Source organism: Bubalus bubalis, chromosome 15 (genome assembly GCF_019923935.1).
Source record: "Bubalus bubalis isolate 160015118507 breed Murrah chromosome 15, NDDB_SH_1, whole genome shotgun sequence".
Classification (NCBI taxonomy): Eukaryota; Metazoa; Chordata; class Mammalia; order Artiodactyla; family Bovidae; genus Bubalus; species Bubalus bubalis.
In genome coordinates, this window is record NC_059171.1 from 19578526 (window position 1) to 19605696 (window position 27171).

Below are 27171 nucleotides of genomic sequence, written 5' to 3' on the forward strand. Positions count from 1 at the left end.
TTTTTTAAATTGAAGCATGATTGATTTATGATATTGTGTTCGTTTTAGGTGTACAGCAAAGTGGTTCAGATATATATATTTTCAGATTATTTTCCACTATCAGTTGTTATAAGATGTATTGAATATAGTTTCCTGTGCTATACAGTATGTCCTATTGTTTATTTTATATACAATAGTATATATTTGTTAATCCCAGACTCCTAATTTATCCCTCCCTCTCCCCTCCTCACTTCCCCTGGTAACCGTCAGTTTGTTTTCTGTGTCTTGGAGCCTGTCTCTGTCTTGCAAATAAATTCATTTGTATGAAAGGATATGGACTGACTCAGGAGCCTGCATATCATCCTTGTGCAGGGGCCATGCTCATCTTTTCTGTATCAGTTTTAGTGTGGTGGTGGTTTCGTTGCTAAGTCGTGTCCAACTCTTGCAACCCCATAGATAGTAGCCTGCCAGGCTCCTCTGTCCATGGGATTCTCCAGGCAAGAATACTGGAATAGGTTGCCATTTCCTTCTCCACAATTTTAGTGTACGTGCTGCCAAAGTGAGCTCGTGTGTTGTGTGCTCAGTTGCTCAGTCGTGTCCGACTCTTCGAGACCCCATGGACTACAGCCCGCCAGGCTCCTCTGTCCATGGGATTCTCCAGACGAGAATACTGGAGTGGGTTGCCAAGCTCTCTTGCAGGGGATCTTCCTGACCCAGGCATCGAACCTGAGTCTCTTGTGTCTCCTGCATTGGCAGGCAGGTTTTTTGCCACTAGCGCCAGCTGGGAAGCCCTAAAGTGAGCACATTAGTCTTTCATTTATTTATTTTTGGCTGTTTTAGTCTGTCATTTATTTTATTTTTGGTCTTCATTGCTGCATGGGCTTTTCTCCAGTTGCGGTGACGGGGGAGCCTGCTCTTCTTGGAGTGCACTGGCTTCTCACTGCACGACTTTTTTTGTTTCGGGGCACAGGCTCTAGGGCGCTCCAGCTTCAGTTAGCTGCAGCTCATGGGCTCCGTACTTGTGGTTCCTGGACTCGACAGCACAGGCTCAATAGTTGTAGCTCACAGGCTTAGTTGCTCCGTGGCATATGGAATCTTCCCAGATCAGAGATGAAACCTGTGTCTCCTGCATTTGGTAAGCAGACTTCTCACCACTGAGCCACCAGGGAAGCCCTAGCCTTTTATTTGTATTCATAGATGTTCTTTCTAACTTAAGGACGTTAGTTCCACATCTGTCATTTATATTGCCCACAGAAATGTTTCCCAGTGTATTGTCTGTCCTCAGTTTTATTTTAAGGTAGTTTTTGCTCTACTGGTGTTTTAAATATAATGCTCTTTTATCAACATTTTGGCCTTTTTTCTTTAGGTTTCGTACTTGCTTGGAAAGATCTTCCTTATCTAAAGATAATATTCATACAAAGAATTGATTCATGGTTTCTTCTTACATGGTTTCATCTTTCACATATAAATCTTTGATGAAGTTTATTCTGATGGAAGGAGTAGAGAAAGGATCCAGCGTAACTTGTTAGTTTTTTTCTACCTATTTAATCCAACATTATGACTACAGTCCATCTTTTTCTGACTGAACTGAAATGACATCTTTATCATAGATCAGATTCTTGTGGGACTGAATCTTTTGCTGATTGATTTATGGTGTGTCCAAAGGCAGAGCCTTGCAAATGAGTCTTTCTGAAAGCTTGACTCGTGAGTGAAGGCCACTGGCACCCAGGAACATCGCCAGGACAGTGATGTTGGAACTTTCTCTCTTGCTTCTGCTCGGTTCCCCTTCCACACTCATCTGCCTTTTTGTTACTGGTTGCAGATTTCTGAGAAATATGGGCTGCCCGTGGAGAAGATAGCAAAGCTTTACAAGAAAAGCAAAAAAGGGTAAGAAAGAAACCTAATTTCAATTGACTTCCAAATCATATATGTCTGCACAGTGCCTGTATAAAAACAAGATGGCGCCCGTCTTTTGTCAGTTCTGTTGTTCGACTTTTATAAAAATTGTGTGTTGTCTTCCCGAAGGAGTGCTGAGCAGCTTACCTGTGCCATGTGTTTTGAAGATCTTTAATGAGAGAAAGAGAAGGGGTGAGAGTGCATTGTCATGGTATCAGCTGAGATGTCCCCCTCCATGGCAGGATTAGTGGGTAGAGTAGAGGGGTCTGGAAGTGGGGAGAGTGGCCCTTGGGCAGAGAGCCGAGTTTGTTAGGAATCACGAGCTGCTCTTAAGCTTGGTCTCAGAGCAGCACAGTAGGAATACAAAGGATTCAGGACATCAGGGATTCTTCTGGGGTCGTTATTAACAGAATGATCGAAGTGATTACTGAACCTGCTTGTTCTCAGTGTTAAGAACAATAGCTCTCATTTATCTGGTCTTCGGTAGGTTCTGGGCCCCCTGCTAAGCGCGTTATGCACATTGTTCTGTTACTCCTCATCACTCAGTGAGGTAGATTCTTATCCCTAATTTATTGCCGAGGAAATCGAGCCAGATGGAGGCTAAGCATTTTGCCCAAAGTCTTGTGTTCAGTAGGTGAAATGCAGATTTAACCCAAGTAAACTTCCATGGCCCCAAAGCCCAAGTATTTAGCTTGCACATTCTGCTGTCTGCTGCCTCCAGCTCTCTTGGGGCCTCCTGTGAATGAAGCTGTAAGCATAGTGGCCATGGAACAGGATTTAGTACCGGAAAAGGGTCTCCAGTGAGTCAGCTTCTGGATCCATTTTCTTACAAAAAGCAGAAAGTTGATCTTTAAACTCTTCTCTGGGCCTTTTTCATAGAAGAAATTGATGATCTGGGATACTGGGGACTTCCAAGTAATGGGGTCTCTCAGTTAATTTGGAGTCAAGCAGGAAACCCTTTCCATTTGAGCCCTGGTTGAAAAGCTCACTAAAATGCATGTTCTTTCCAAAGTCAGTGCAAGAGGTTGAGTGGATTCCTTTGATGGTGAGATCTGAGTGGTGTCTCAGGGTCTCATGCTGAGCAGAAGCCCTGAGTGCTGATGTGCATGCCGATGGTAGCATTTCACTTCCAATGGGGTCCGGTGTCAGGCCCTGGGCTAAATACTTTAATCCTAACCACAACCCTCTAAAGCAGAGTTGTTATTCTTATTTTTGTGGAAGGATAAACCGAGACTCTGAAAGGCTAAACAACTTGCCTGATGACACATAGCTGTAAAATGATAGTCACTTCTCAAACGAAGGTCTGTCTGACTTCAAAGAAGGGGATTGGCTCAAGGACTTGTCTCATGGACAGGCCCTGAAAGTTGTTGGTTTTCTTAAAACGAAACCCAGCTCAGATGGTTAACTAAGGGCTAAGTCACATGTGATAGAGTACGAACTTCAGAGTGAGGCAAAGCTAGTACCCAAACCGAGCTCAGCCTTGAACCGGCTGAGTGAACCTGGGGACATGATCTAACCTCGCTGAACTCAGGCTACTCAATTGTACCATGGCGGTGATCGCACCTGCCTCCATGGTTGCCCTGAGGACTGAACACAGGTTTGTGGAACAGACTCCATGTTCGAGGAAGGGTAGCCGCAGCTCTAGTTTATTTTCCTCTTGTAAGTGCAGAGGACTTTTTAAAAAGGTGTTTTCAAGAGGCAATATGGTTTAATGAAAAGAGTTAGGAGACCTAACTCTTTAGATCCAGTCTCTGTCAATAGTTAGCTCTGTGATTTCAGGCTCTGTTAACTTTTTCTAGGCTTCAGTTTACCAGTCTGGAGAGCCAAAGGTTTGGGTTAAATGATCTCTGACATCCTGTCTCATAAGAAGTTAGTTCTGAGAAATCGAGGTTTTGCGTCCCTCTAACTGATGTCTGGGAAAGAAATACAGTGAGGGCCTCTCTCCCTGCCTGTCTCCTCTCCCTTCCACCCCCCACCCACCTCCCTGGCCTCCCTTGTGAAAGAATGGCTGAGGGAACCCCCAGCCTGGAGCCTCCCTTCACTGAGTGCCTTGGTCATGGCATCTTTGTTTCCCCCCGCACTCACCCCCGCAGCATCCTGGTGAATATGGACGACAACATCATTGAGCACTACTCGAATGAGGACACCTTCATCCTCAACATGGAGAGCATGGTGGAAGGCTTCAAGATCACACTCATGGAAATCTGAGCCCCACTCTGGGCTGCAGCCCTCAGGGCCTTCCTCCCCCGGGGAAGTCGGAGGCCCCGGCCCCCAGGCCCCACAGACCCACCTCACCCATTTGACGACTGCTGTTACATGACTGCGCTGGGGAGCGGGGCGAGGCCCAAAGACCCTGGGATCCCTGCGTTTGGGCCACCCACCGGTTCCTGCCCTGGAGCCGCGGCCCAAGCCCCTTGGGACGGGGCCTTGAGCTTATCACATCCTTATTTATTGTCCACCTTTTTTCCGGAGCCCGGGGCCCAGGGCCCGCCAGGACTCTGCAGGTCACTGCTGGCTCCAGCTGACACGGGCCGGAGCTCTCCCTTTCAGTCCGTTGATCCTGAAGAGCCTGAGGGAGCTCCCTCCTGCCATCTCACCCCTGATGTCTCCTGAGCGGCTGGACAGAATGAGCCGCTTCCTTCATCCGAGGTAGGGGGAGAGGTGGACACCCCTTCCTGATCAGGAGCCTTCAGTCTGCTCTGAGGAAGGGCATTGGTGGGTACCCTCAGGGGTTCCTAGTGAGTAGCCACCAGGCCGTGTACAGGAAGACATTCGGCCACCGTGTAATTAGTCCCCGAAAGTGTGCCTGGCTACCATGTACATAGTGTTTATAATATCGCAATAATATATTTCACCTGTGGTATGTGGGCATGTTTACTGCCGCAGGCCTGGGGGAGGCGCATACCTGGAGACCCTGCTTTCTCCAAGAGGTTTCTGCCTCCGTGCTGTTCAGAAGACATGCTGGGTGAGGGACATGGCCTTCAGGCTGTCAGGCAGTGGGTGCCAAGATGGTTGCCCCCCGTGGGCATGCCTGAAGCCCCCCCATTCCCTCTCTATGGGCACTACCTGCCCCGGAGACCCACTGAATTTGTCTCATGGTGATGAGCTTCGCCTGACTCTCCCTCTGAGCTGTCTGTGGGAAAGGTCGGATTGTCTGAGGTCCCAGCTCCTCCAGCTTTGGTGTTGGTGCCGCCAGAACTTTCTGGAGATGCCGCAGGGACTTGCCATCAGGGTTCCATCACTGGGTCTGCTGCAGAACTCCTGGGCTTTCGTGAGGATCCGGCCACTGTGCAGTGTCTCACAGTTTACAAGCACATCCTCATCTCAAGTGGCTCCCTGGAGGCCCAACTGCAGTCCTGAGAGTGGTGCCAGCAGCTCAGCTCTGGCCTGCCAGGCGTGGGCTGCCTTCTGGGGCTCAGCCGGCTCTGGAAGGCTGGGCTGCTGGATGCTGGATGGGTGCAAGAAAACCCCAGGAGCCCGGGCACTTCTGAAACCAGCGTCTGGAAGATGGAGAGAGAAGGCTTGTCCTCCTACCAGGTATCCTGGCAGATGAAGAGGAGATGAAATGCTTCCCCAAACAGTCGCAACATCATGTACCATCTGGGCCACAGTTCTCTTTGAGGGACAGGTACATGGTCTAGGGGTTTGTGTTCAGCCTTGTGGGCTAAAGCATAGATTTCTGGTAGCCACACTCCCTAGGAGGTCCCGGATCTAGGGCAGGTTCTATGGAAGGGCCCAGATTTGTTTGTAAAGCACTTTGATGTCTTACCTGGGGGCTTTCTCTCCAAGGGCTCCCTGCCTCCCTGCCCTCCGAGGCCCAGAGCAGGACAGAAGGGCTGCTTTCAGCCCAGCTCTCTGTCCTTGAGGCTGCAGAGGATTCAAATGGGCTGGAGGGCAGGTGCGTGCCCAGGAAGATCTCTAGTAGGTGTGGTGAGGGGGCACCTTTCTGTGTGTCTTCTGGACGTGTTACTCCTCCCTGCGGTGCCAAAGATTGCATCCTGGATTTAGCTCTGCTCCAGTCTGTCCCCTCGTCCTCCACTCTGTGACAGTCACATCCTGGACCAGCATGCGGTACTAATGGGACTCAGTATTGGAAATGCATGATGTACAATGGGCCACCATGTTCCTCGCCTAAGGGGTGATTTCAGGCATCACTGCCAGGCCCAGTGGTAAGTACTATCAGGCCAGGGCGTAGGACTCCAGAATAGGGAAAAGAGAAAATCTTTGGCAGACATGGGTTCCCTGACCTTCTCTCCCCAGCCTCTGTGGACAAAATGTTTCTGGTCCTGCCCTAGGCAGAAGATGAATCCAAGATACTTTTGCCTTTGTCCCAGGGCCCTGGGCAATCATTGTGGTGGCCACTGCCAGAACAAAGCATATGAGGTCAGTGCCAGCAAAGGGTGGCTCACAGTGTACCCTCCCATCCAGTCTGTCCCCATCTCACCACGTCCTCTCTGCACTCTCAGTGTGCCCGTGGCTTAGCTTCAGCGTGGCCTTCACTGTGTGTGTGAGCAGAGCTTTGATGAGCAAAATTGTCCAAGGGAAAAAAAAAAAACAAAACACTCCAGAGAAATAGGAAAACTTGCCTCCTCTTTTTTTTTTGGTTTCTTAATCAGACTCAAATAAATAAGCTTTAAAAATTCCATGTAAGATGAGGGACATATGCAACAAGTGTTTTTCTTATACTTACCCCAGATGCTTAGACTTTCTGGGAAATTGGGTCCGACAGAAAAATGCAGTCAGATGTCATCTTGGAATTGGATCCTAAAAGACTAAGGCATGTCCCAGCCCAGAAACTTAAGAAGCATGAACTGAATCAAACATTTATTTTCCTTCTTATTTAAAATTATGAAAATGCAACAGAAGCAGGGGGTTTGTGCCAAATTCTGCGAACAGCCCTTTCGTAAAGACAAGCAAAGGAGATTGCGAGATGGACAATTTGTGCTCATGTTTTTGTTTTTTTTAAAAAAAAGGCAAATGTAACTTAATAGTTTTGTAAATGGGAGAGGGGGAATCTATAAACTATAAATACAGTTATTTTATTTTTTGTACATTTTTAAGAAGAAAAAAATAAATATTCATAATGTAAGAGTAAACTTCAAGCGTCCCATGTTTTCTGTGAGGTGGGTGTTGGGGCTCCTTGGCTGATTGGGAAGAAGCCTCTGTGTGCGCTGGGAAGGTTCTGGGCTCCCCATGGGCACCTCAGGTCCTGGGTTCCAACACAGCAGGCATTTCCTCTTCCGGTTGCCCCATTGTGCCTCCACCCCAAGGTTAAATGAGAAGAGGCTGAAGACATCACCACGCCTCCAGTGTGACCACAAAAGGCCACCAGGATGGCTGTTCTTTCAGTTCCTCGGGGTAGGGAGTAGGCTCTGTCCGTCCACGTTTGTCTTCCTCTCTCCCCACTTAAATTACCAGAAGAGCCTTTCATGTCCTTTAACTCATCTTCACCCACCTTTTCACAGATCCTAAAACCATGTGGCTGAAACACCAAGCTCATCACAACAGTCTCTTGCCCTGGAACCCACAGCCTCACCAGTATCCACCAGCTCAAATCCCAGTATTTCTCGGCATTTCCTCAGTGACCACCCACCCACTCCTTCAACTGTCCTCCATGATGATCTCCCAAGAGCCTCTCTGTTCCAAACAAGTAGCAGCTTCTGTGTTCTTCCACATCTCACCTTCTATGTCCACAGCTTTCAAATCTTGGCTAAAAATCCACCTTGGGAAAGCTTTCTCTGACCAGTTTCAACCCTGTTGGCATCCTTGGCAGCCTCCACACCTGGACCAGTGGGTGTTAAAGAGGAGGCTGGGAGAAGTGCTTGTTGAGGAGGCTTCTGAAGAGATCATGGATCAGAAATGGGCCAAAGGCCCCTTTGCCATGATCTGTGTTCCCCAGTATCAGTAGGAGGTCTGAATGTGCTCCCCCCACCCCCACCCCTGCCTGAGGAGGTCCTGAGGGCATTCACTAGTCTCGCCTCCTCTCCTGAGGCGGTTCTTCCTGGACTCATGGCCGCTCTGGTCCTGCTGTGAACATGGCTCCCCACATGTGCCACCCCACCCCCCACCTCCCTGTACTGGGACTCGGTGGGTGAAGATGACCAACTATCAAGGCCCCGGGGTCCAGGACTGGCTCTTGCCTTCATCTTCATCTCTATACCAACTCAGCTCAGTTACCATGGGCCGGACATTGTGCCTGGTGCTGGGGACGGAGAGGCAGGTTAGATGCAGTCCATCCTCAGAGGCTGTGATGTGCCAAGTGATGACAGCCTGGCATCATCTGTGCCAGGATAGCAGTTCACTTTCAGAGAGGCAGGGCTCGCAGTCACCCCAGTCCCAGGGCATACAAGCCCCTCTTACCCTTAGACTTTCACAACGTAATGAGAGGTCACCAAACTCTAACCTCGCTTTGGGAAGGTTGCCCACTCAAGTGTCTGCACCCCTGTGTCTGAGGATCAATGGCATCTTAGCAGCCAGGGCAGCAAGTGCCCAGGACCTAAGTCCTGGACACACAGTCATCATTCAAGTGTAGAGAAATCTGAAATGCATATATCATTGGTTAGATATAAAATATATCACTGGCTCTTGGCGTGGATATCTTTTCACTGTACAATAATCTTTCTATTGTAGGTGGATTTGACTGATACTCTGATGCCTTGGCAAATACAGTATTCTTTCTCTTGTTTCTTCAGCCACCTGAAAAACCAGAATTTTCAGGAGAATGCAAGCATACACCTGACAAAGATGAGAGGCTTGCTGAAGCAGCTCCATTTTTCCTAAAGAAAGCAGTCGTGATTTCCCCTTACCTTGACTGAGAACACATGGACTCCTTCTTACCTAGCCGGTGACCCCCTCCCCACACCTGAACTAGACTGTCAGGGAGTCCAGGGTTGGGTTGGGGTGTTGGGACAGTACCCTGAAGATAGGAGTTTCAGGCTTGAAAATTTGCTGGAAATTAACCAGTTAACCTCCAACAGGTGTGCGAGTGAAGACTCCTGATCAGGTTGGAGGGTCCCAGCCACCTGCTTACCATCATTGCCATGAATGACATGGTGTTCCTCATGCTCATGCAGTCCTCATAGGCATCAGGACCACTGTTGAACCATAAAGAGAAACTGCGGTACAAAAGGACTCCCCTCCAGGCCAACTCACTCCAGCATGAAGTCTGGTTGGCCTATGAGACGCCTACTACAGCTGACTTTCAGCCTCTTTTTCCTACATTCATGACCCCTGTGCTGGAGGCAGAGCCAGTGACAGCAATAACAAACACCTTGATCGGAATTGGCTGAGGCTGTGGGCTGTGTATCATGTCATCTTTTCTATCAACTTTTCTCCAGACTGAGAGGTCTAGGGGTTTGGAGGAGGGGGCGGGGGAGGATGCTAATTTCCCACTGAAGAGGAAGGTGCCTCCGTTTCTCCTTCCATTGCACCTAATGTTGAGACTAGAGTTTACAGCTCCAGTCAGTTGTGAGGAAGGAGAAGAGGTAAGAAGAAAGTGAAGGCCATGAGTGGAGGGAAGTAAAGATGCCCACATGTAGACCTAGGATGCTCTTGGACAATGCTTTAGGCCCACAGACCCTCTCATCCCTCTTTCACAAACCCTGCTTCCTTGTGTCTCCAGGGCTGAAACCATACCTAGAAGGAGGCCAACACAGCGTCTGGACCCTCACTCAGGCACAGATTCAGCCGGACCAGTTTAGGCACAGAAAGCTTGGGTCCCAGACAATCATATTAAACAATCAACATGCTTGACTGCCAAGCTAGAGCGACCCAAAGTCAACTGATGCAGGACCCACTCCATAGGAAAGGATTCATAAATATATCGATATATATATAGATATATATTATTAAATTCCCCTGCGGAAAGTGCCCCCGGGGTGTATCAATGGGATTGGACTGCACCCTCAGCATCCCTTCCCCACCCTAAACAAGGGTATGAATAGTCGACCAGTCTGTATCATCCTTCAAGTCGTAAGCCACTTTATTCCAGTCCCTTGAACATCACAGGCTGAGCTGCTTTCAGACAAAACAGACTCCATTTCCAGAGGTCCCTCAACACAGCAGTGACAATGAACAGCCCAGCTCAGGAGTGACATAAGCGTTTAGGCATTCAGCCTTTGGGTGCTGCTGAGCCCCTTGGCCACACAGTGCATTGAATCAGACATACAAAGGCCTGCCTGGGGAGGAGAAGAATGAGAAAAACAACCCTCAAGAAAACACAGTCAGGGTCAGTGGCAGGCCAGGACAAGGACTACTTTCCGGCCATCCCGGGCATATCAGCATCGATCAGCCCTGTGTCTGCTCTGTTGTTTTAACAGCTGGCGATGCGCTCCCCTGCTTCTTACCCCAGCTGTAGGCTCTAACGAGCAGAGTGAGTCTGGCTCAGTAAGATGTCATGACTGAGGATGGAGTCCTAATGGGCTTTCCCTGACATTAACCAACTCTACCATTAAGGAAAACTAAAGGAGGAATTAGGTCTTCAATCAAGAGCAGGAGAAAGTGGGATGCAGCTCATGAACATCACCTGTAGAGGTGCTGGGTCCCCATGCCGTTGTGCATGCCACTAGGTTAATTCCCTAGTTTTCAAAACCAGATTTTACCTCTTGGCCAATGGAGGAACTCCAAAAGTCTCAAGGTGTAAAATCATTATTAAAAAAAAGCTGACACTCGGAGCAAGAGGATTATTTTACAGGTGGTGAGTCCAGGTCTCAAAATTTCACCTTGCAAAGTTCGTTCATTTTGGTCAACCACATAAATGCAGATTTTTACTATCAGTTTAAATGGAATTGAGTAATACCCAGGAATATGGAGGTTAGAATAGGCTCAGCATCGTTTCCCTTATACGTTTACTTTGTGTGGTTCATGGTCTGTAGGAAGTAGCTTGGCTGCAGCCCAGGGAACCTGTCTGCCTTCTCTTGGGGCAAGATCTCCTCATCTACATCCTTGAGTGTTTGGGCTTCCCCTTGCCTACGGCTTGTGAAAATATGACTTACCTGTGACCAGCGACTTTGACTCTTACCTTTCAATACAAAGGTCATCAGACCAAACAGCAACTCAAATTTGTGTCATCACTTCTGGAAAGAGAAATTTGCTTTCAGAGAACACAATGATGGGAAATAGTTTTTGGATTCTTTATAGTGGGCCTTGGAAATCAGACACAGTTGCTTATGCCTTCTTCAAGATGAACCAGATGACTGCCTAACCTCTGACTCTCTTAAGGGTCACTGGGGGCATGGAAAAGTCAACGTTCCAGCTATGGCTTCCTAACTATACATGTGGATTAAAGCATCGGGAAACCCCCAGAATTTATGCTATTTGGGGTGGAGGAGGGTGGGAAAATCTACAGAACATCATCTGCTCAGAAAAGCACCAGACCTCCAATCCAGTACTACATTAGTGAGCTGCTGGGCTGGTGGGCAAACCCACAGCTCTAATAATTATGGACCTTCTGGTGCTCCACTTGACACATTCCACTCAACCTGCCCCACTTCTAGTCCCTTGGCAGTACCACCGGAAAAGCACTCAAAATTAAGGTTGGGCCCTGGTCATGGTTACTTTGTACTTTTCTGGAGTATATAAAATATACCTGCTGATGGGTGCATTTGTGCAAAGACAGATATGACTTTAAAACAAGACACAGACATTCATTACAGCTGGCTTACTTTACAATAAGCTACAGAAAACAGTCTTCTGTAATAAGATTGTATTAGTGCTCACTAAACATGCATTTCATTTAAACAAGGCAAAACAATTTGGTCTGCAATACCCAATATTTTATATACAGCAATCTTTTTTTTTTTTTTAATCACAATAGGCAACAAGATGGGTCTGGTTTTGGAATATAAGTTACCATTTGCATTTAATTTCCAAAGAAACTCAGCTCAACTAGTGTAAACCTGGCAAGAAATAGCTGAGCCATCTTTTTCTTCTTCTCTATGAATTTACCTTGAAATGTTCACAGCTTAGAAACTACAGCCTATTTGGGAAGAGGGTGGGGTGGGCCTCTGGGGGGATCCCCCAGGTCCCTTTTAGAGTCTGGCCCCAGAGGATTCCTGGTCCCCGGGGAATCCAGCAAGTGGTGCCACCCCTAGGGCATGTATGACTCCAGACCCAGGTGGCGAGTTTTGTTTTTCCAACAGGACCCTCAAGTTTGCAACAGAATCACTGGACTGGATTGTTTTCCCTTCCCTCGCCTCCCCGAGTCTTCAGTTTTAGAACACAGACTTCCGAATCAAAGGAAAAATAATAACAGTAATGATGAAAAATCGTCAGAACAACAAACACCACGGTCTGTGTGCACGACAGCGCTGTCCATGCTTCCACAAGCGCGGGGGGTCTAGACATTCCCACGAAGCATCCACGACAGAGAAGCTGAAGGCGGCACGGAAGGAGGCGCATCCGACCACAGGGGGAACAGCATCACTGTCAATATTGTTTGGCCAAAAAAAAAAAAAAAAAAAAAAAAAAATCCAAAGGGAACACAGGCAGCTCTACCGTTGGTGGCGCCGGGCTCAGAACTGGCCGGCGCTGCTGGGGTCACACTGCAGGAGGCGCACAATGGACGGGTCGCTCTTGGCCCCTCGGATGAACTCTTCCAGGGAGAGCTTTCCTGAAAAGCAAGAGGAGCGGTGAGTGTTGGCCGACGGCAGCCGGATGAACCGGGTCTTCCTGATGCATCTCCGGGGCGGCCTCGGCAGCACACCCTTTCCCGGGGTCTCACACCAGCCGTGAGCCCCACCTTCTGTCTTAACGAGCTGAGACGCACCCCACCCCCGCCCCGGGGGCAGTGGGTCCTTCAGCATCGCACAGCCCAGCATGCGGCTTACTGAGAGCTCACAGTGTGCCCGGCCCTGGCTCTGGAAAGGGGTGGGGTGGGTGGGTGGGTGCTGTGTGCCCCCCACGTGGTCCCTGCCCTCGTGGCCCTTCCAGCTAAGGCCACTGAAGGGACTCAGTGTCCATGGAAGAGATGGCGCTCGCGCCTTTCAGAGAGTAAGCTGGGTTCCTGCTGCACATCCCACGAGGTACTACTGGGCTCTCGGGGCTCCTCCAGGTCACCTGGGTACACCTAGTTTGGCCTGTGAGCAGAGGGGTCTGAAGAGACACGTGGGGTGAGGGCCACTTCTTTTGGACAAGGTGTGAGGAGGGCTGCCCTTCCCACCCGAGGTGAGGGAATTCCAAAACAGAGAGATGACTCCTCAGTCTGTAGTCTTTCCTCCTACCCTGATGGACTGAGGGAGGGAGACTGGCTGTCTGAGATTCTACTCCTATTCCAGATCCTTTTCCTTTCTACCTAGGCTACAGTATGTATTAAGTTCCCTTCCAGAAGTTTCCTCAGTCATACAAGCTTCTCCCCCATTTCTGGGGGTGGGGGGTGGGGGTGGAGCAAACCCTACGTTCAGCGAAGAAGTCTTGCTACCTCAGTAACCTGCTGTGCTTCCGAATTGGCTTTGGACCTAACTTGCTGAGCGCCCAGACTTTTCAAGTGTTAGATGCAAAGAGGAGGAATCTAACCGCAGGAGACTCTAGATGAGGCCTCTGCTCCAGGCTCCAGCCTTTGGATCTAGAAGCCCAGAGCAGAAGCACCAAGTCTCCTGGGTGGGTGGAATCTGACCCCCTGCAGACTTAAACCCCTCCCTGTATGGCTCTAACTTCCCCTCCCCATCTATTTCTTAATCAAGGCTTTCCATTAGGAAAACACAGGGCTTTTAGCAACAAGATGCATTTGAGTAATGCAGACCCTGTCAGGGCTCTGTGAGTCCACTGTGGCCAAGTTCCCCGGCAGAAGCTCTCATTTCCGGCAGGGAGAGTTTGATCCCGCCTGTCTGGATCTTCTCCCATCCTTCACCCCTACTCTAAAGAGGAGGCCAGGTTACAGGCAGGACACAAGCCCCCCTGTGCTCCCCTGGAACATCAGGAAAATGTGCAGTTTAATGCCAGGGCCTTTACTATCGTATTAAAAGAATCCTGTTTGTTTGGTCTTTGCAAGACGAACTATTTGCTGTGAATCAAGGCACACAAAGAAACAGGATGTAATGGCACCTTTGTGAAGGAACAAGCAAACAAACAGATTAGCTTGCACCCTGCAAACCCAGATTCTCAGGCCGCTGGTGCCCCAGAGGGCACAGGTATAGAAATTAAGGCTTGCTCTGACACAAAGCCTTCATCAGGGCTATATGAGTAACTTTGGTCATATATTTGACAAGAACTGCCGGGATGCCCAGCAGAACAGGCAAGCCGGAAATTACAGCAAGAGCTATAGATGACTCAGGGCTTTTTATGGGCCAGGATCTGTGTCAAAACTTTAAACTCAGGTATTACATCTAACTAGGGTTGTCAGAGGGTCTTCCCTGGTGGTTCAGATGGTAAAGAATCTGCCTGCAATGCAGGAGACCTGAGTTCAATCCCTGGGTCGGGAATGGCTACCCACTCCAGTATTCTTGCCTGGAGAAATCCATGGACAGAGGAGCCTGGCAGGCTACCATCCATGAGGTTGCAATCAGTCGGACACAGCTAAGCAATTAACACACATACACACACACAGGGCTGCCAGATTTGGCAAATAAAATACTTGATGCCCAGTTACCTTTCAATTTCAAATAAACAATAATTTTTTAGTATGTTCCAAATATTGCATAGGGCACACTTATACTAAAAAATCATTTGTTATATCTCCAAAAATCAAATTTAATTGTACCTCTTTATTCTATCTGGCAATCCAGCATCTAAAAGTCCACTGTTTTTGAGTCTGAAATCCATCTTTCCTTTCATTTCAGTTTGCTTTGCACCCCCTTGCTGGGTTTGAATTGTGGGTGGCTCTCTTGGGGTGAAATCTGCTGGCCTAACCCCTCAAAAGCTGAGGGGCCCCACTTGGTTCTGGGAAACCCTACACTTTGGAGCATGTGCAGGAAACCCCCTGGGCAGGCTGGAAGGGAAGCTTCTAGGGTCTGAGTGGATACCAAGCCCCTCCTCACTTTCTGATTAGCTAGCCTGCAGGATCCAGCCTCCTGAGAACCACTCAGGTCCTCCTCCGTCCTCCCATTGCAGGGAGCATGCAACAAGAGCCACTTTCACAAAGGACCCTGAGCCAGATCCTGTGGCCAATAAATTGTCCTCGAGTGGCATTTCCATGCCTGGGTGATCTAGACCCTCCAGACCCTCCAGGAGTCCCCACTCTGAGCAAAACCAAGCAAAGTAGCCGTGGCCTCCTACCATCTCGATTGGTGTCCATCTGGCGGAAGATCTTTTCTGTCCTCTTCTCTGGGGTCGACTCATCTTCAGGCATTTTCATTACGGAGGAAACCATCTTATAGATCGCCTGGGGACAAGAAGCAACATGGTGGGGAGACGGAAACACAGTTTGGTTTTGCACCCAATGGCCCTATTATTAAACCTCCCAAATGCAGGGGGGGAGGGAATGCCTTCCCTTCACACAGAGAGCAGGCTCTGTTCTTGCTTTTCGCTTGTTGTGGAAATTAAATGTGCAGTGGCTGTGAGAGCAGTCAGACGAGCAAAGCATGTCCAGTGGTAAGGACCTTCAGGAACAACAGCTGACCAGAAGATCCACTAGACGCACCCCCTACTCCATGTCTCTAATCATGTTGTGCATATGAACCCCCTGGGAATGTTATGAGAAGGAGAAGCTGATTGAGTAGGGTGGGTTGGGAAATGGGAGTCATAAGATTCTACATTTCTAACAGGGATCCCGTGTGATGCTGTTGCTAATTTTGGGGTTCCCACTCTCAGGCTGTAGGTAACATTCCTCAGGCCAGACAGACAGGTCAGGGTCTACTCCCTGGGTCCCTGGAGGATGACAAACACTGTTTGTAAGGGCCTGCCCTCCTCCAGACATTACCAATCCATCCCAGTGCCCTCTCCACTTGTGTGTGGCAATCGTCTTGCACTCCTTGTCAGCACACTGTCAGTTATCCCCCAGGATGGGAACCATCTGCGACTTGAGTACTGCTGGATGAAATAAGTGCACAATAAAAGTAAAGAAGGCTGGATCTTAAAGAAGGCTGAGCCCCGAATAATTGATGCTTTGGAACTGTGGTGCTGGAGAAGACTCTTGAGAGTCCCTTGGACTGCAAGGAGATCAAAACAGTCAATCCTAAAGGAGACCAACCCTGAATATTCAATGGACGATCTAATGCTGAAGCTGAAGAGTCAATACTTTGGCCACCTGTTGAGAAGAGCTGACTCATTGGAAAAGACCCTGAAGCTGGGAAAGATTGAAGGCAAGAGGAGAAAGGGATGACAGAGGATGAGATGGTTGGATGGCATCACTGACTCAATGGATATGAGTTTGTGCAAGCTCCAGGAGATAGTGAAGGACAGGAAAGCCTGGTGGACTGCAGTTCATGGGGTTGTGAAGAGTCAGATAAGAGTTCACTTAGCAACTGAATGAGTGTACAATCTCTGCTTGAGATAAACTGAGTATGTCTGAAATCTGATGATCAAAAGAGTTTTTGACTGAAACCCTGAAAAACTAAAGAGGTTTTTGAGCAGTACTGAAACTATCTCCCCTACCACCTGTGGACCCCACACCCTAACCCCAGATGCTCAGGGCCTGGAAGACCTCAGCTATCAGATGTTTTTATTTTGGAAGAATAATGTAAAGTCATTGTTTTTATCCCCAGACCATGGTTTTGCTACTCAGATTCAGTTTCGGAACTCTGGCCCTGGGAAGGAGTTTTAGAAAAAGTGGAATTTCCCAGAGTGGGGGTGGGGGGTAGAAATCTGGAAAGTTCTGGAACTAGGGATGCAGAGGGAGGAGAAAAAGGAAGGCAGCTGAGGGGAAGTAGTCTCCAAAGGGGAAATGTGGGAACAAAAAGGATGGTAGAAAGAGATAAAGGCTAAGCTTTGCTGCTTTACAGTTTTGTTCAGGTCAACCTGCCTCAAGTTCCTAAAATAGTCTGGAGAGATGGCGATAAATATTACAATCTCAGTTGCTAAAACAGGAATGAAATATGGACTCTGCCAGTGTGCCGACTCTTGGGCTGATCCCACGCCACAGGGACCCCCTTAGGCCAGGCTCCCCTAGTCTGACTTGAACCCACCCAGAGCCCTTGCTAAACTGAAGAGCTGCCTCCACAGTGACTCCAGGAGGAAGGGCAAGCTGGGAGTCATGGCTCTGCCTGGGGGTGAGCAAGCTGGGCCACAGACAGTTGTCCCAAGAAGCGCTCACTGAAGTGTGCTCCACAGGCAAGAGGCAAACCTCACTCTGTCTTCCTCCTGGTCCCCTCCCGCTATCCCCTCCAGCCTGGGACTACCCTGCCATCTGTGCTGGGGTTATAGTGCCACCTGCCAAGCTGGCAGGGATACCTGGATCCTTGGGGGAATTAGAAAAGGCCATAGAGATAGAGACTTTTTTTTTTAACAAATGGGAAAACAGAGATGCTGAGCTTTTAGGTCCACGTGAATATTTAGTAACAAAAGTAGATAGCAGGAGACTCTCCATACCACCTGTGTCCTGAGGTCTAGCCCTTGTCCTCATGGAAGCTTTTCTGAAACTCTTGACCCAAAGAGGAATTGGTGGCTCAAACTGATGAACACACACACACACCTCACCTGGATTTCAGACTTACACAATCTGAAGTATTTTGTGAATTCATAAGCCCAGGTATCTTAGAACAACAACAACAAAATAGTATCTATTTGTCAGCATCTCATTAGATCACAGGTACACCCATTTAAAGGTGTAAGAACTCTACAACATTTCAGGAGTTACAGAGGTAATGAGGGAGGGGCATAACTATTAAGTTTAGTTTTAGCTATTTGTTGTTGTTCAGTCTCTCAGTCGTGTCCAGCTCTTTGCGACCCCATGAACTGCAGCAGGCCAGGTTTCCCTATACTTCACTATCTCCCAGAGTTTACTCAAACTCCTGTCCATTGAGTCAATGATGCCATCCAACCATTTCCTCCTCTGTCGCCCCCTTCTCCTCCTACCCTCAATTTTCCCCAGCATCAGGGTCTTTCCCAGTGAGTCAGCTCTTCGCTTCAGGTGGCCAAAGTATGGGAGCTTCAGCTTCACCATCAGTCCTTCCAGTGAGTATTAATAGAAGCCTTAAGGATGTTGTGTAATCAACGTTCTTTGGGGCTGCGTTGTTCCTTTCCCTGGTCTTTTTGGGCCTCAGTAAGGTCCCATAGTAGCAAGGATAACCCATTGGTTTGGAATACTCCTTGGTGCTCTCAGTCTCTAAGACTTGAGGCTCATGAAATTCTCCTTCTTGGGATCCTGAAGGCAAGTCAATGATATGATAATCTAGAGATCATTCTCTTAATACTCTGGTTGAACAAGTGAATGAAGGACCAAGCCAACAGATGACTGTGTGTTTGAAATAAAGGTTCTTGTACCCAACAGAAAGTCTTCAATAGTTTAGTCTTTAGCTGTCAGTCTAAAGGAGTAGGGTTGGGGCCAAGAAATGAGGATGCGTTGGTATGAAAAAGAACCCATAAGCAAAAAGAATTACAACGTCTGAGTGTACGAAGGGGCTGAAGAGGAAAAGAGAGCACCTTTAAGAGCCTCACATTTCTAAATAGTTCTTTCATTGCATTCAAACTAGATTTTTTCCCCCTTTTTTTGCATGTGCACCAACTCACAGAAAATGATGAATAAATTATTCAGAATACCAGGTCTATGAACATGGGTGTACTAGAGCAGGGAGCAAAGAGACGAGGTGACAAGTCCCAGGGGTCTTATGAGTGAGTGAGTGGGTGACATCCCTGCAAAACCTCAGCGGGGTTAGGGTTAGTGTTCTTGCATGGTCTCAACAAGTCAGCATTGACTGTATTGGATCTAGGACTCCACAGAGCAGGGAGAGAGAAGGCACAAGCCCAGACAGCACTTTGAAACAAATCGTGTCTTATTAGCTCCAGTTTCTGTACACCACCCCCCACCACCACCCCGCCAATTTAATGGGATTAAATCATGAAGAGGCCAGGCTATTTCCCTACTTTATTTTTGGCAATGTCAGTGAGAGGCCCAGCAGGGGCATCCTGTTTTTAATTAAACTTGAAGAGCCTTATTCTTGTCTGTGTGTAAATACAAAGCTATGGGTCACCCAGGGGCCCAGCTCTGGCTTGGCCCTAGGCAGACCCAGAACAGCACAACCTGTGGCCGGGGGTCTTACCGGCTTCCTCAGGGCCTAGGATTTTTTTTTTTTTTTTTTTCTTTTTCCCTCTGAATGAACCACCTCTCAGAATGTTGGAAAGGAAGGACTCAAGTTTGAACTGATAAAGGTTGTGGAATTAACTGAGGGCAGGCACAATTCCAAGAGCTAAAGTTCACTCTTCTCTCTGAAGAAAACCAGGCTGACTTTTCATCAGAGGACATAGGGTTTTCTAACAGGACACCCAAGCCCCACAACAACCCACCGAGGGCAAAAGAAGTTAAGTGGCACAGGGCTGTTTCTAGATTATCGGTAAAGAAGAGCACCCTCCTTAGAAGGACACCACACAGCAGGAAAGGAGGGTAGAAAGAGGCCAAGAGGATCTTTCTTGTAAATGCTCTTGAAATGGTACCAGTATCTCTGTATCAGCACTTTCTTGTTTAGAGCTAGAAGAATACAAGAAAGTCAGTGAACCCATAATGTTTACCAAAGTGCTCCCTGCCTTTCACAGACAGGGAGGACTAGGGGAGAATAAGGGCCCTACCCCTTCTTTCCAGCAAAGCAGCTCCGTTCTTATGTTAGTTTTCTCATACGATTTCATTAATACTTGAAACTCATTACTACCCAGTCCCCCTGCCACCACTCTTGTTTGTTTCTTGGTAAATAGCCCTACCATCCACTGTTCTATAATCAACTCAAAGGCATCTTGAACACCTCTCTGTCTCCACAGGCATGTGGTCAACTAGATCTGTCAAATCTGCTTCCTTGATATTTTTCTTAATTTATCATTCTTGCCCATTCCTCCCACCACTGTCTTGTTTCAAGTCAATGGTGGTACCCCTCACTTTTAGATCTGGGCAGTTACTATTTGTTTCAGTCTTATATAAAGTGCTCGGCAAAGGCTGCTTCAAACAACGCCTTCCAAAGATCCCATTTACTCCCCTAAAAAGACATTCTGGAGCTGCCGTGCTTTAGGACTTCACATGTTGGGGGGTGATACTGAGTTTGTTTCTGGAATGTTTGATTGTGAGATACCACTGCAATGTCTTAGTGGAGAGAGATGTCCATTAACAGCTGGACAGAGTAGAGGTGAAGGCCTGAAAGTACACTGATTCTTCATCCATAAAATGGGGCTAAGAAGGTTATCGTGAGGATTAAATGAGATAATACACAGGTACTAGGTGGACCAATGTCGTGCAAAAACTCATGTTCACTCAAAACCTGTAAATGTGACTTTATCTGGAAATAGGGTCTTTGTAGATGTAATCAAGTTAAAATGAGATTCTATTGGATTAGGGTGGGCCCCAATCCAATGATGTATCCTTACAGGAAGAAGAAATTTATATACAGATACACAGGGAAAATGTCATGTGATGATGAGAGAAGCACAACCCCCAAACACCAAGGATCGCCAGCCACCACCAGAAGCTAGGAGAGAGGCATGGAGCAGATCCCCCGCACCCCCACCGGCCAGGAGTCTCTGGAAGGAACCAACCTTGCCCACACCTTGATGTTGGACTTCTGGCCTCTGGAACTATGATAGAATAAATGTTTTGTTGTTTGAAACTGCCCAGTTTATGGTAATTTGTTACATAGCTGTGAAAAGAAGAGAAGCGAAAAGCAAAGGAGAAAAGGAAAGATATAAGTATCTGAATGCAGAGTTCCAAAGAATAGCAAGAAGAGATAAGAAAGCCTTCCTCAGCAATCAATGCAAAGAAATAGAGGAAAACAACAGAATGGGAAAGACTAGAGATCTCTTCAAGAAAATTAGAGATACCAAAGGAACATTTCATGCAAAGATGGGCTCGATAAAGGACAGAAATGGTATGGACCTAACAGAAGCAGAAGATATTAAGAAGAGGTGGCAAGAATACACAGAAGAACTGTACAAAAAAGATCTTCATGACCCAGATAATCATGATGGTGTGATCACTGACCTAGAGCCAGACATCCTGGAATGTGAAGTCAAGTGGGCCTTAGAAAGCATCACTACAAACAAAGCTAGTGGAGATGATGGAATTCCAGTTGAGTTATTTCAAATCCTGAAAGATGATGCTGTGAAAGTGCTGCATTCAATAAACCAGCAAATTTGGAAAACTCAGCAGTGGCCACAGGACTGGAAAAGGTCAGTTTTCATTCCAATCCCAAAGAAAGGCAATGCCAAAGAATGCTCAAACTACCACACAATTGCACTCATCTCACACACTAGTAAAGTAATGCTCAAAATTCTCCAAGCCAGGCTTCAGCAATATGTGAACCGTGAACTTTCAGATGTTCAGGCTGGTTCTAGAAAAGGCAGAGGAACCAGAGATCAAATTGCCAACATCTGCTGGATCATGGAAAAAGCAAGAGAGTTCCAGAAAAACATCTATTTCTGCTTTATTGACTATACCAAAGCCTTTGACTGTGTGGATCACAATAAACTGTGGGAAATTCTGAAAGATGGGAATACCAGACCACCTGACCTGCCTCTTGAGAAATCTATATGCAGGTCAGGAAGCAACAGTTAGAACTGGACATGGAACAACAGACTGGTTCCAAATAGGAAAAGGAGTACATCAAGGCTGTATATTATCACCCTGCTTATTTAACTTATTTGGAGAGTACATCATGAGAAATGCTGGACTGGAAGAAACACAAGCTGGAATCAAAATTGCCGGGAGAAATATCAATAACCTCAGATATGCAGATGACACCACCCTTATGGCAGAAAGTGAAGAGGAACTCAAAAGCCTCTTGATGAAAGTGTAAGTGGAGAGTGAAAAAGTTGGCTTAAAGCTCAACATTCAGAAAACGAAGATCATGGCATCCTGTCCCATCACTTCATGGGAAATAGATGGGGAAACAGTGGAAACAGTGTCAGACTTTATTTTTTGGGGCTCCAAAATCACTACAGATGGTGACTGTAGCCATGAAATTAAAAGACGCTTACTCCTTGGAAGGAAAGTTATGACCAACCTAGATAGCATATTCAAAAGCAGAGACATTACTTTGCCAACAAAGGTCCGTCTAGTCAAGGCTATGGTTTTTCCAGTGGTCATGTATGGATGTGAGAGATGGACTGTGAAGAAGGCTGAGCGCTGAAGAATTGATGCTTTTGAATTGTGGTGTTGGAGAAGACTCCTGAGAGTCCCTTGGACTGCAAGGAGATCCAACCAGTCCATTCTGAAAGAAATCAGCCCTGGGATTTCTTTGGAGGGAATGATGCTGAAGCTGAAACTCCCGTACTTTGGCCACCTCATGCGAAGAGTTGACTCATTGGAAAAGAGTCTGATGCTGGGAGGGATTGGGGGCAGGAGGAGAAGGGGACGACAGAGGATGAGATGGCTGGATGGCATCACTGACTTGATGGACGTGAGTCTGAGTGAACTCTGGGAGTTGGTGATGGACAGGGAGGCCTGGCGTGCTGCGATTCATGGGGTCGCAAAGAGTCGGACACAACTGAGCAACTGAACTGAACTGAACCCCAGGAAACTAACACAGTATGAAAAATACTTAACACAATGCTTGAGCACTGAGAAGCACTCACAAGCACTGAGAAGATGAGATGTCCCAGAAGGGAAAAAAAAAAGAAGGAAAAGAGGGCTAACTTCAACTCTTAAACTATAATGTGGCTTGTCATGATATGGTTAATCCTCTAATAAGAAAGGGATAAGCCAAATATAACTGATAAACAAACAGTAAGGTTAGTTCTTAGGGAAAGTCACTAGCCTGGACAAATGCTTTAAAGAATTTTCTCCAGGAAAGAAACTGAAGTTGAATTCAGTGTAACATCTGTGGTCCACACTTGTAATTGAGTATTAGGCAAGAGTTTGGTGCTGAATCCCCAAGGGCCATGTCAAGATGGACTAGAAGCTCTCACTACCACCCCTACTTCCTTTTTTTTTTTTCACAATCAGAAAAAAAACTGTGTTTCAGGTCTTCAAGGCACATACTGCAAGTGACATGGTGTCTATGACACAAATTTAGAAAGATCTTTGGGAGAAAAAAACCACTCAGGAAGTGGTTCTAGAAAAAATGTAACCAAATCTTTCTGGCCCTGATTTAGATCTGTTGTGACACAAATATGCACGATGTGGTTTGCCTGAACTGGTCACAGTTGGTGCCTTGAGACTAGGTCAGATTAATTTGTTAGTCTGTTTGGTGTCTGGGGACAGTAACCCTTTGTATGACCAACACCACAATCTCCCTTTCTCTTCATCTCATTGCTGCATAGAAATATGTAACTTACTCTGATGAGTGCATCAGGAAAAAAAAATCCCCATGTTGTGAAAAAAACCAAAGCAGTGCACTCTTCTTAGACTGCCAGCATAAGCCCACTTCCTTCCTTTCGTTTCCATCCATTCAAAAGATGTGGAGCTGTAGACTAGGGTGTTATGAAGCTCACTTGCCTTCATCAAAAGAGCCAATCAACCTTGAATCAGAACTAGGAGGGAGAGTCTGATTCTAAGACAACACGCATTTGAACACCAAGTACTGTAAAGCAATCATTACCATCCAAGGAATGAATATGCTAACTAGAAATTATCCCAACCTGGTCATTAAAGTGAGTTCCCCGAGAACTGCTAAGGGTAACATTGTGTTAGCCTCTGTATTCCTCTGGGAAAGCCTCTAGTTGGAACTTGAGAACAAATCCAGACGATCTGTGCCCCAATAGTCTGAATGCATGAGGTGCACCCATGAACTCAGGGCAACAGCTGAGATTTGGTGAATTCCTGGTGCCAACCACACTGTCTCCTGGAAAGGTATCTCTTTCTGCTACTTAAATCCCATAAGCATCAGAGCAGCCCAGAAGTTTTGGTTTCTTCCCAGCTGGGCTGGTGTTTGGTGGGAAAGACAACAGCTGAAAGCTGGTGTTTGGTGGGAAAGACAACAGGCCTGGGTACTCCTAAAGCTATCTGTACAAGCACATCTCTTCTGTGGGTTCCACCCTTCAGAGGTTTAGCTGGGTTTGTGAACATACAAACCCAACTTGTATGTTGGGTTTGTGAACATACATTTTATGATGAGGTAAACTTAACATAAAACTTAATGGAAAACTCTGTTACTTTGTCCTTTGAGTGGGAAATGACCTCCCTTTATTTTGCAGGGGAACATCCTGTCCCAGCTCTAGAAACTTCTATAGAATAGCAGTAGCCAGCATTTACTGAGTAATACTCCATGAGAGATATTATTATTCTGGTTGCCCTGTTTATTTAAGTTATATGCACAGCACATTTTGTGAAATGCTGAGTTGGATGAGTTATAAGCTGGAATCAAGATTGCTGGGACAAGAATCCAGATATGTGGATGATACCACTCTAATGGCAGAAAGAGAAGAGGAACTAAAGAGCCTTGATGAAGGTGAAGGAGGAGAGTGAAAAAGTCGACTTAAAACTCAGTATTAAAAACTAAGATCATGGCCTCCAGTCCCATCACTTCATGGCAAATAGAAGGGGAAAAGGTGGAAGCAGTGACAGATTTCCTTTTCTTGGCTCTAAAATCACTGCGGATGGTGACTGCATGAAATTAGAAGATGATTGCTTCTTGCAGGAAAGCTTTGACAGTGTGTTAAAAACCAAAGATATCACTTTGCCGACAAAGGTCCATATGGTCAAGGCTATGGTTTTTCCAGTAGTCACTTACGGATGTGAGAGCTAGATAATAAAGAAAGCAGAGCACTGAAGAATTGATGCTTTCGAACTGTGGTGCTGGAGAAGACTATTGAGAGTCCCTGGACAGCAAGGAGATCAAACCAGTCAATCCTTAAGGAAATCAGCCCTGAATACTCTTTGGAAGGACTGATGCTGGAGCTGAAGCTCCAATACTTTGGTCACCTGATGCAAACAGCTGACTCATTGGAAAAGACCCTATGCTGGGAAAGATTGAGGGCAGGAGAAGGGGACGACAGAGGATGAGATGGTTGGATGGCATCTCCAATTCAATGGACATGAACTTAGGCAAACTCCAGGAGATAGTGAGAGACAGGGAAGCCTGGTGTGCTGCAGTCCATGGGGTTGCAAAGAGTTGGACACGACTGAGTGACTGAACAGCAACAACAACCCCATGAGAGGCACTGGGTTGTATCTAGAAAAGTACTCTACTTGTCATAACTGTTGTCATAACTGTTTTACGATTACTCTAGAGGCAGGTGCTATGATTAGTTCCAGTTCACAAATCATGAGAACAATGTACAGAAAGGTTAAATAACTTATCTGAGGAGAAGAAGGAAAAGGAGATAGAAAAAGAAAAAAGAGAGAGGCAAGATGATACTGACCCACCTTGCCCAAGACACCGACTCTCACATGCTAGTTCTTCCCTTCCTTCATCTTTATTTGGGATACAGGTGATCAATTTTTGTCTAAGCTTGTGATTTTCATTCAGATAAAGAGTAAAGCAACACAGCTTGTGTACTCCTACCTAATGACAGTCCTGTAGTTATTGGATTTGTTTGGATTGAATTTGTTGAATTTGGATTGAATTTGTTCCTTCAAGGGTCCTAGTTACTTTCTGAGAACAGAAGAGAGTCAGTTTCACTCCCTGTTCTTCCTGCATTCTCCCCTGCACCCAGGGAGGGCTGTGATCCTGTCGATGAATCCCTAAGTTCAAGTTCCTTCACCCTCAAGATCCAGAAATCATCTGAGCATTCATGTTAACTGGCAATGGAACTCACATGCTCCCTGGCCGGTTCCTCAAACACAGCCTGTTCTGGACTGGGTGTGGGTGTTCAGACCTGCCTCTGGCTGGACTCAAGGACAGAGAAATAGGTGAGGCTGGAAGGCTTCTCCTTCTTGCAGCGATGAGCTGACACCAGCGCCCCCCTGAGGAGTGGATCTGCTGCCACAGGGGGAACTTCAGAACTGTGATCTGGTTTAAGACTCATGAGAGATGGTTTTGATGGAATAATAAAATATTGGGTCTAAATCATGTTCCTAAGTTTGTCACTTAAAAAAAACACACACAGACATGAAAATCTTTATGTAAGATTCTAAAAATAAATCTTTATATGGCTTTTGCTTTTTTGCCCAGATGTTGATATAGCACAAAATTACTTTTTTGGAAAAAGGAACATAACTGCATTTGGACATATGCAGTAGACTGAATAACAGCCCCCCAGAGATGTGCTTGTTCCAATCCCTGACACCTGTAGATACGTTATCTTCCAGAATAAAAGGAACTTGAACTGGGGGTGGGGAGGGGATTATTCTGAATTATCTGGGTGGTTCTAGTATACTCACAGGGTTCTTTATGAGTGGAAGGGAGAAGCAGAATGAGATACCCAGAGGAATGGCAACAGGAGAAGAACTCGATCCATTGCTGCTGGCTTTGAAGATAGAAGCTGGTTTTAGAAAAGTTAGAGGAACCAGAGATCAATTGCCAACATCCACTGGATCATAGAAAAAGCAAGAGAGTTCCAGAAAAACATCTATTTCTGCTTTATTGACTATGCCAAAGCCTTTGACTCTGTGGATCACAATAAACTCTGGAAAATTCTGAAAGAGATGGGAATACCAGACCACCTGATCTACTTCTTGAGAAATTTGTATGCAGGTCAGGAAGCAACAGTTAGAACTAGACATGGAACAACAGACTGGTTCCAAATAGGAAAAGGAGTTCGTTAAGGCTGTATATTGTCACCCTGCTTATTTAACTTATATGCAGAGTACATCATGAGAAATGCTGGACTGGAAGAAACACAAGCTGGAATTAAGATTGCTGGGAGAAATATCAATAACCTCAGATATGCAGATGACACCACCCTTATGGCAGAAAGTGAAGAGGAACTCAAAAGCCTCTTGATGAAAGTGAAAGTGGAGAGTGAAAAAGTTGGCTTAAAGCTCAACATTCAGAAAACGAAGATCATGGCATCCGGTCCCATCACTTCATGGGAAATAGATGGGGAAACAGTGGAAACAGTGTCAGACTTAATTTTTCTGGGCTCCAAAATCACTGCAGATGGTGACTGCCGCCATGAAATTAAAAGATGCTTACTCCTTGGAAGGAAAGTTATGACCAACCTAGATAGCATATTCAAAAGCAGAGACATTACTTTGCCAACAAAGGTTCGTCTAGTCAAGGCTATGGTTTTTCCTGTGGTCATGTATGGATGTGAGAGTTGGACTGTGAAGAAGGCTGAGCACCGAATAATTGATGCTTTTGAACTGTGGTGTTGGAGAAGACTCCTGAGAGTCCCTTGAACTGCAAGGAG

At 46.7% G+C, this 27171-nt stretch overlaps 2 protein-coding genes and 1 non-coding gene across 8 annotated transcripts in view; 1 reads left to right on the forward strand and 2 right to left on the reverse strand.

The window, feature by feature from the left end:
- Window positions 1-4159, forward strand: part of GRHL2 (grainyhead like transcription factor 2) — a 172633-nt gene extending 168474 nt beyond the window's left edge. For 4 of the 5 annotated variants that reach the window (XM_025264781.3, XM_025264783.3, XM_025264785.3 and 1 more), the window contains exons 15-16: window positions 1802-1866; window positions 3969-4159. In XM_025264781.3, coding sequence (XP_025120566.1) covers window positions 1802-1866; window positions 3969-4083 — 180 coding nt within the window. In that variant the 3' untranslated portion in view covers window positions 4084-4159. The remainder of the gene's footprint in view (window positions 1-1801; window positions 1867-3968) is intronic. The other variant, XM_044928575.2, reaches the window with a different exon arrangement.
- On the reverse strand, window positions 307-408 carry LOC112579270. The gene has a single exon (XR_003103768.3). It is a non-coding gene; the product is annotated as a U6 spliceosomal RNA (small nuclear RNA).
- A 5679-nt stretch (window positions 4160-9838) lies between the features above and the next one.
- NCALD (neurocalcin delta) overlaps window positions 9839-27171 on the reverse strand; it is a 357058-nt gene continuing 339725 nt past the window's right edge. For both annotated transcript variants that reach the window (XM_006046434.4, XM_006046435.4), the window contains 2 exons: window positions 15085-15190; window positions 9839-12484 (listed from right to left, as the gene is read on the reverse strand). In XM_006046434.4, coding sequence (XP_006046496.1) covers window positions 12387-12484; window positions 15085-15190 — 204 coding nt within the window. In that variant the 3' untranslated portion in view covers window positions 9839-12386. The remainder of the gene's footprint in view (window positions 12485-15084; window positions 15191-27171) is intronic.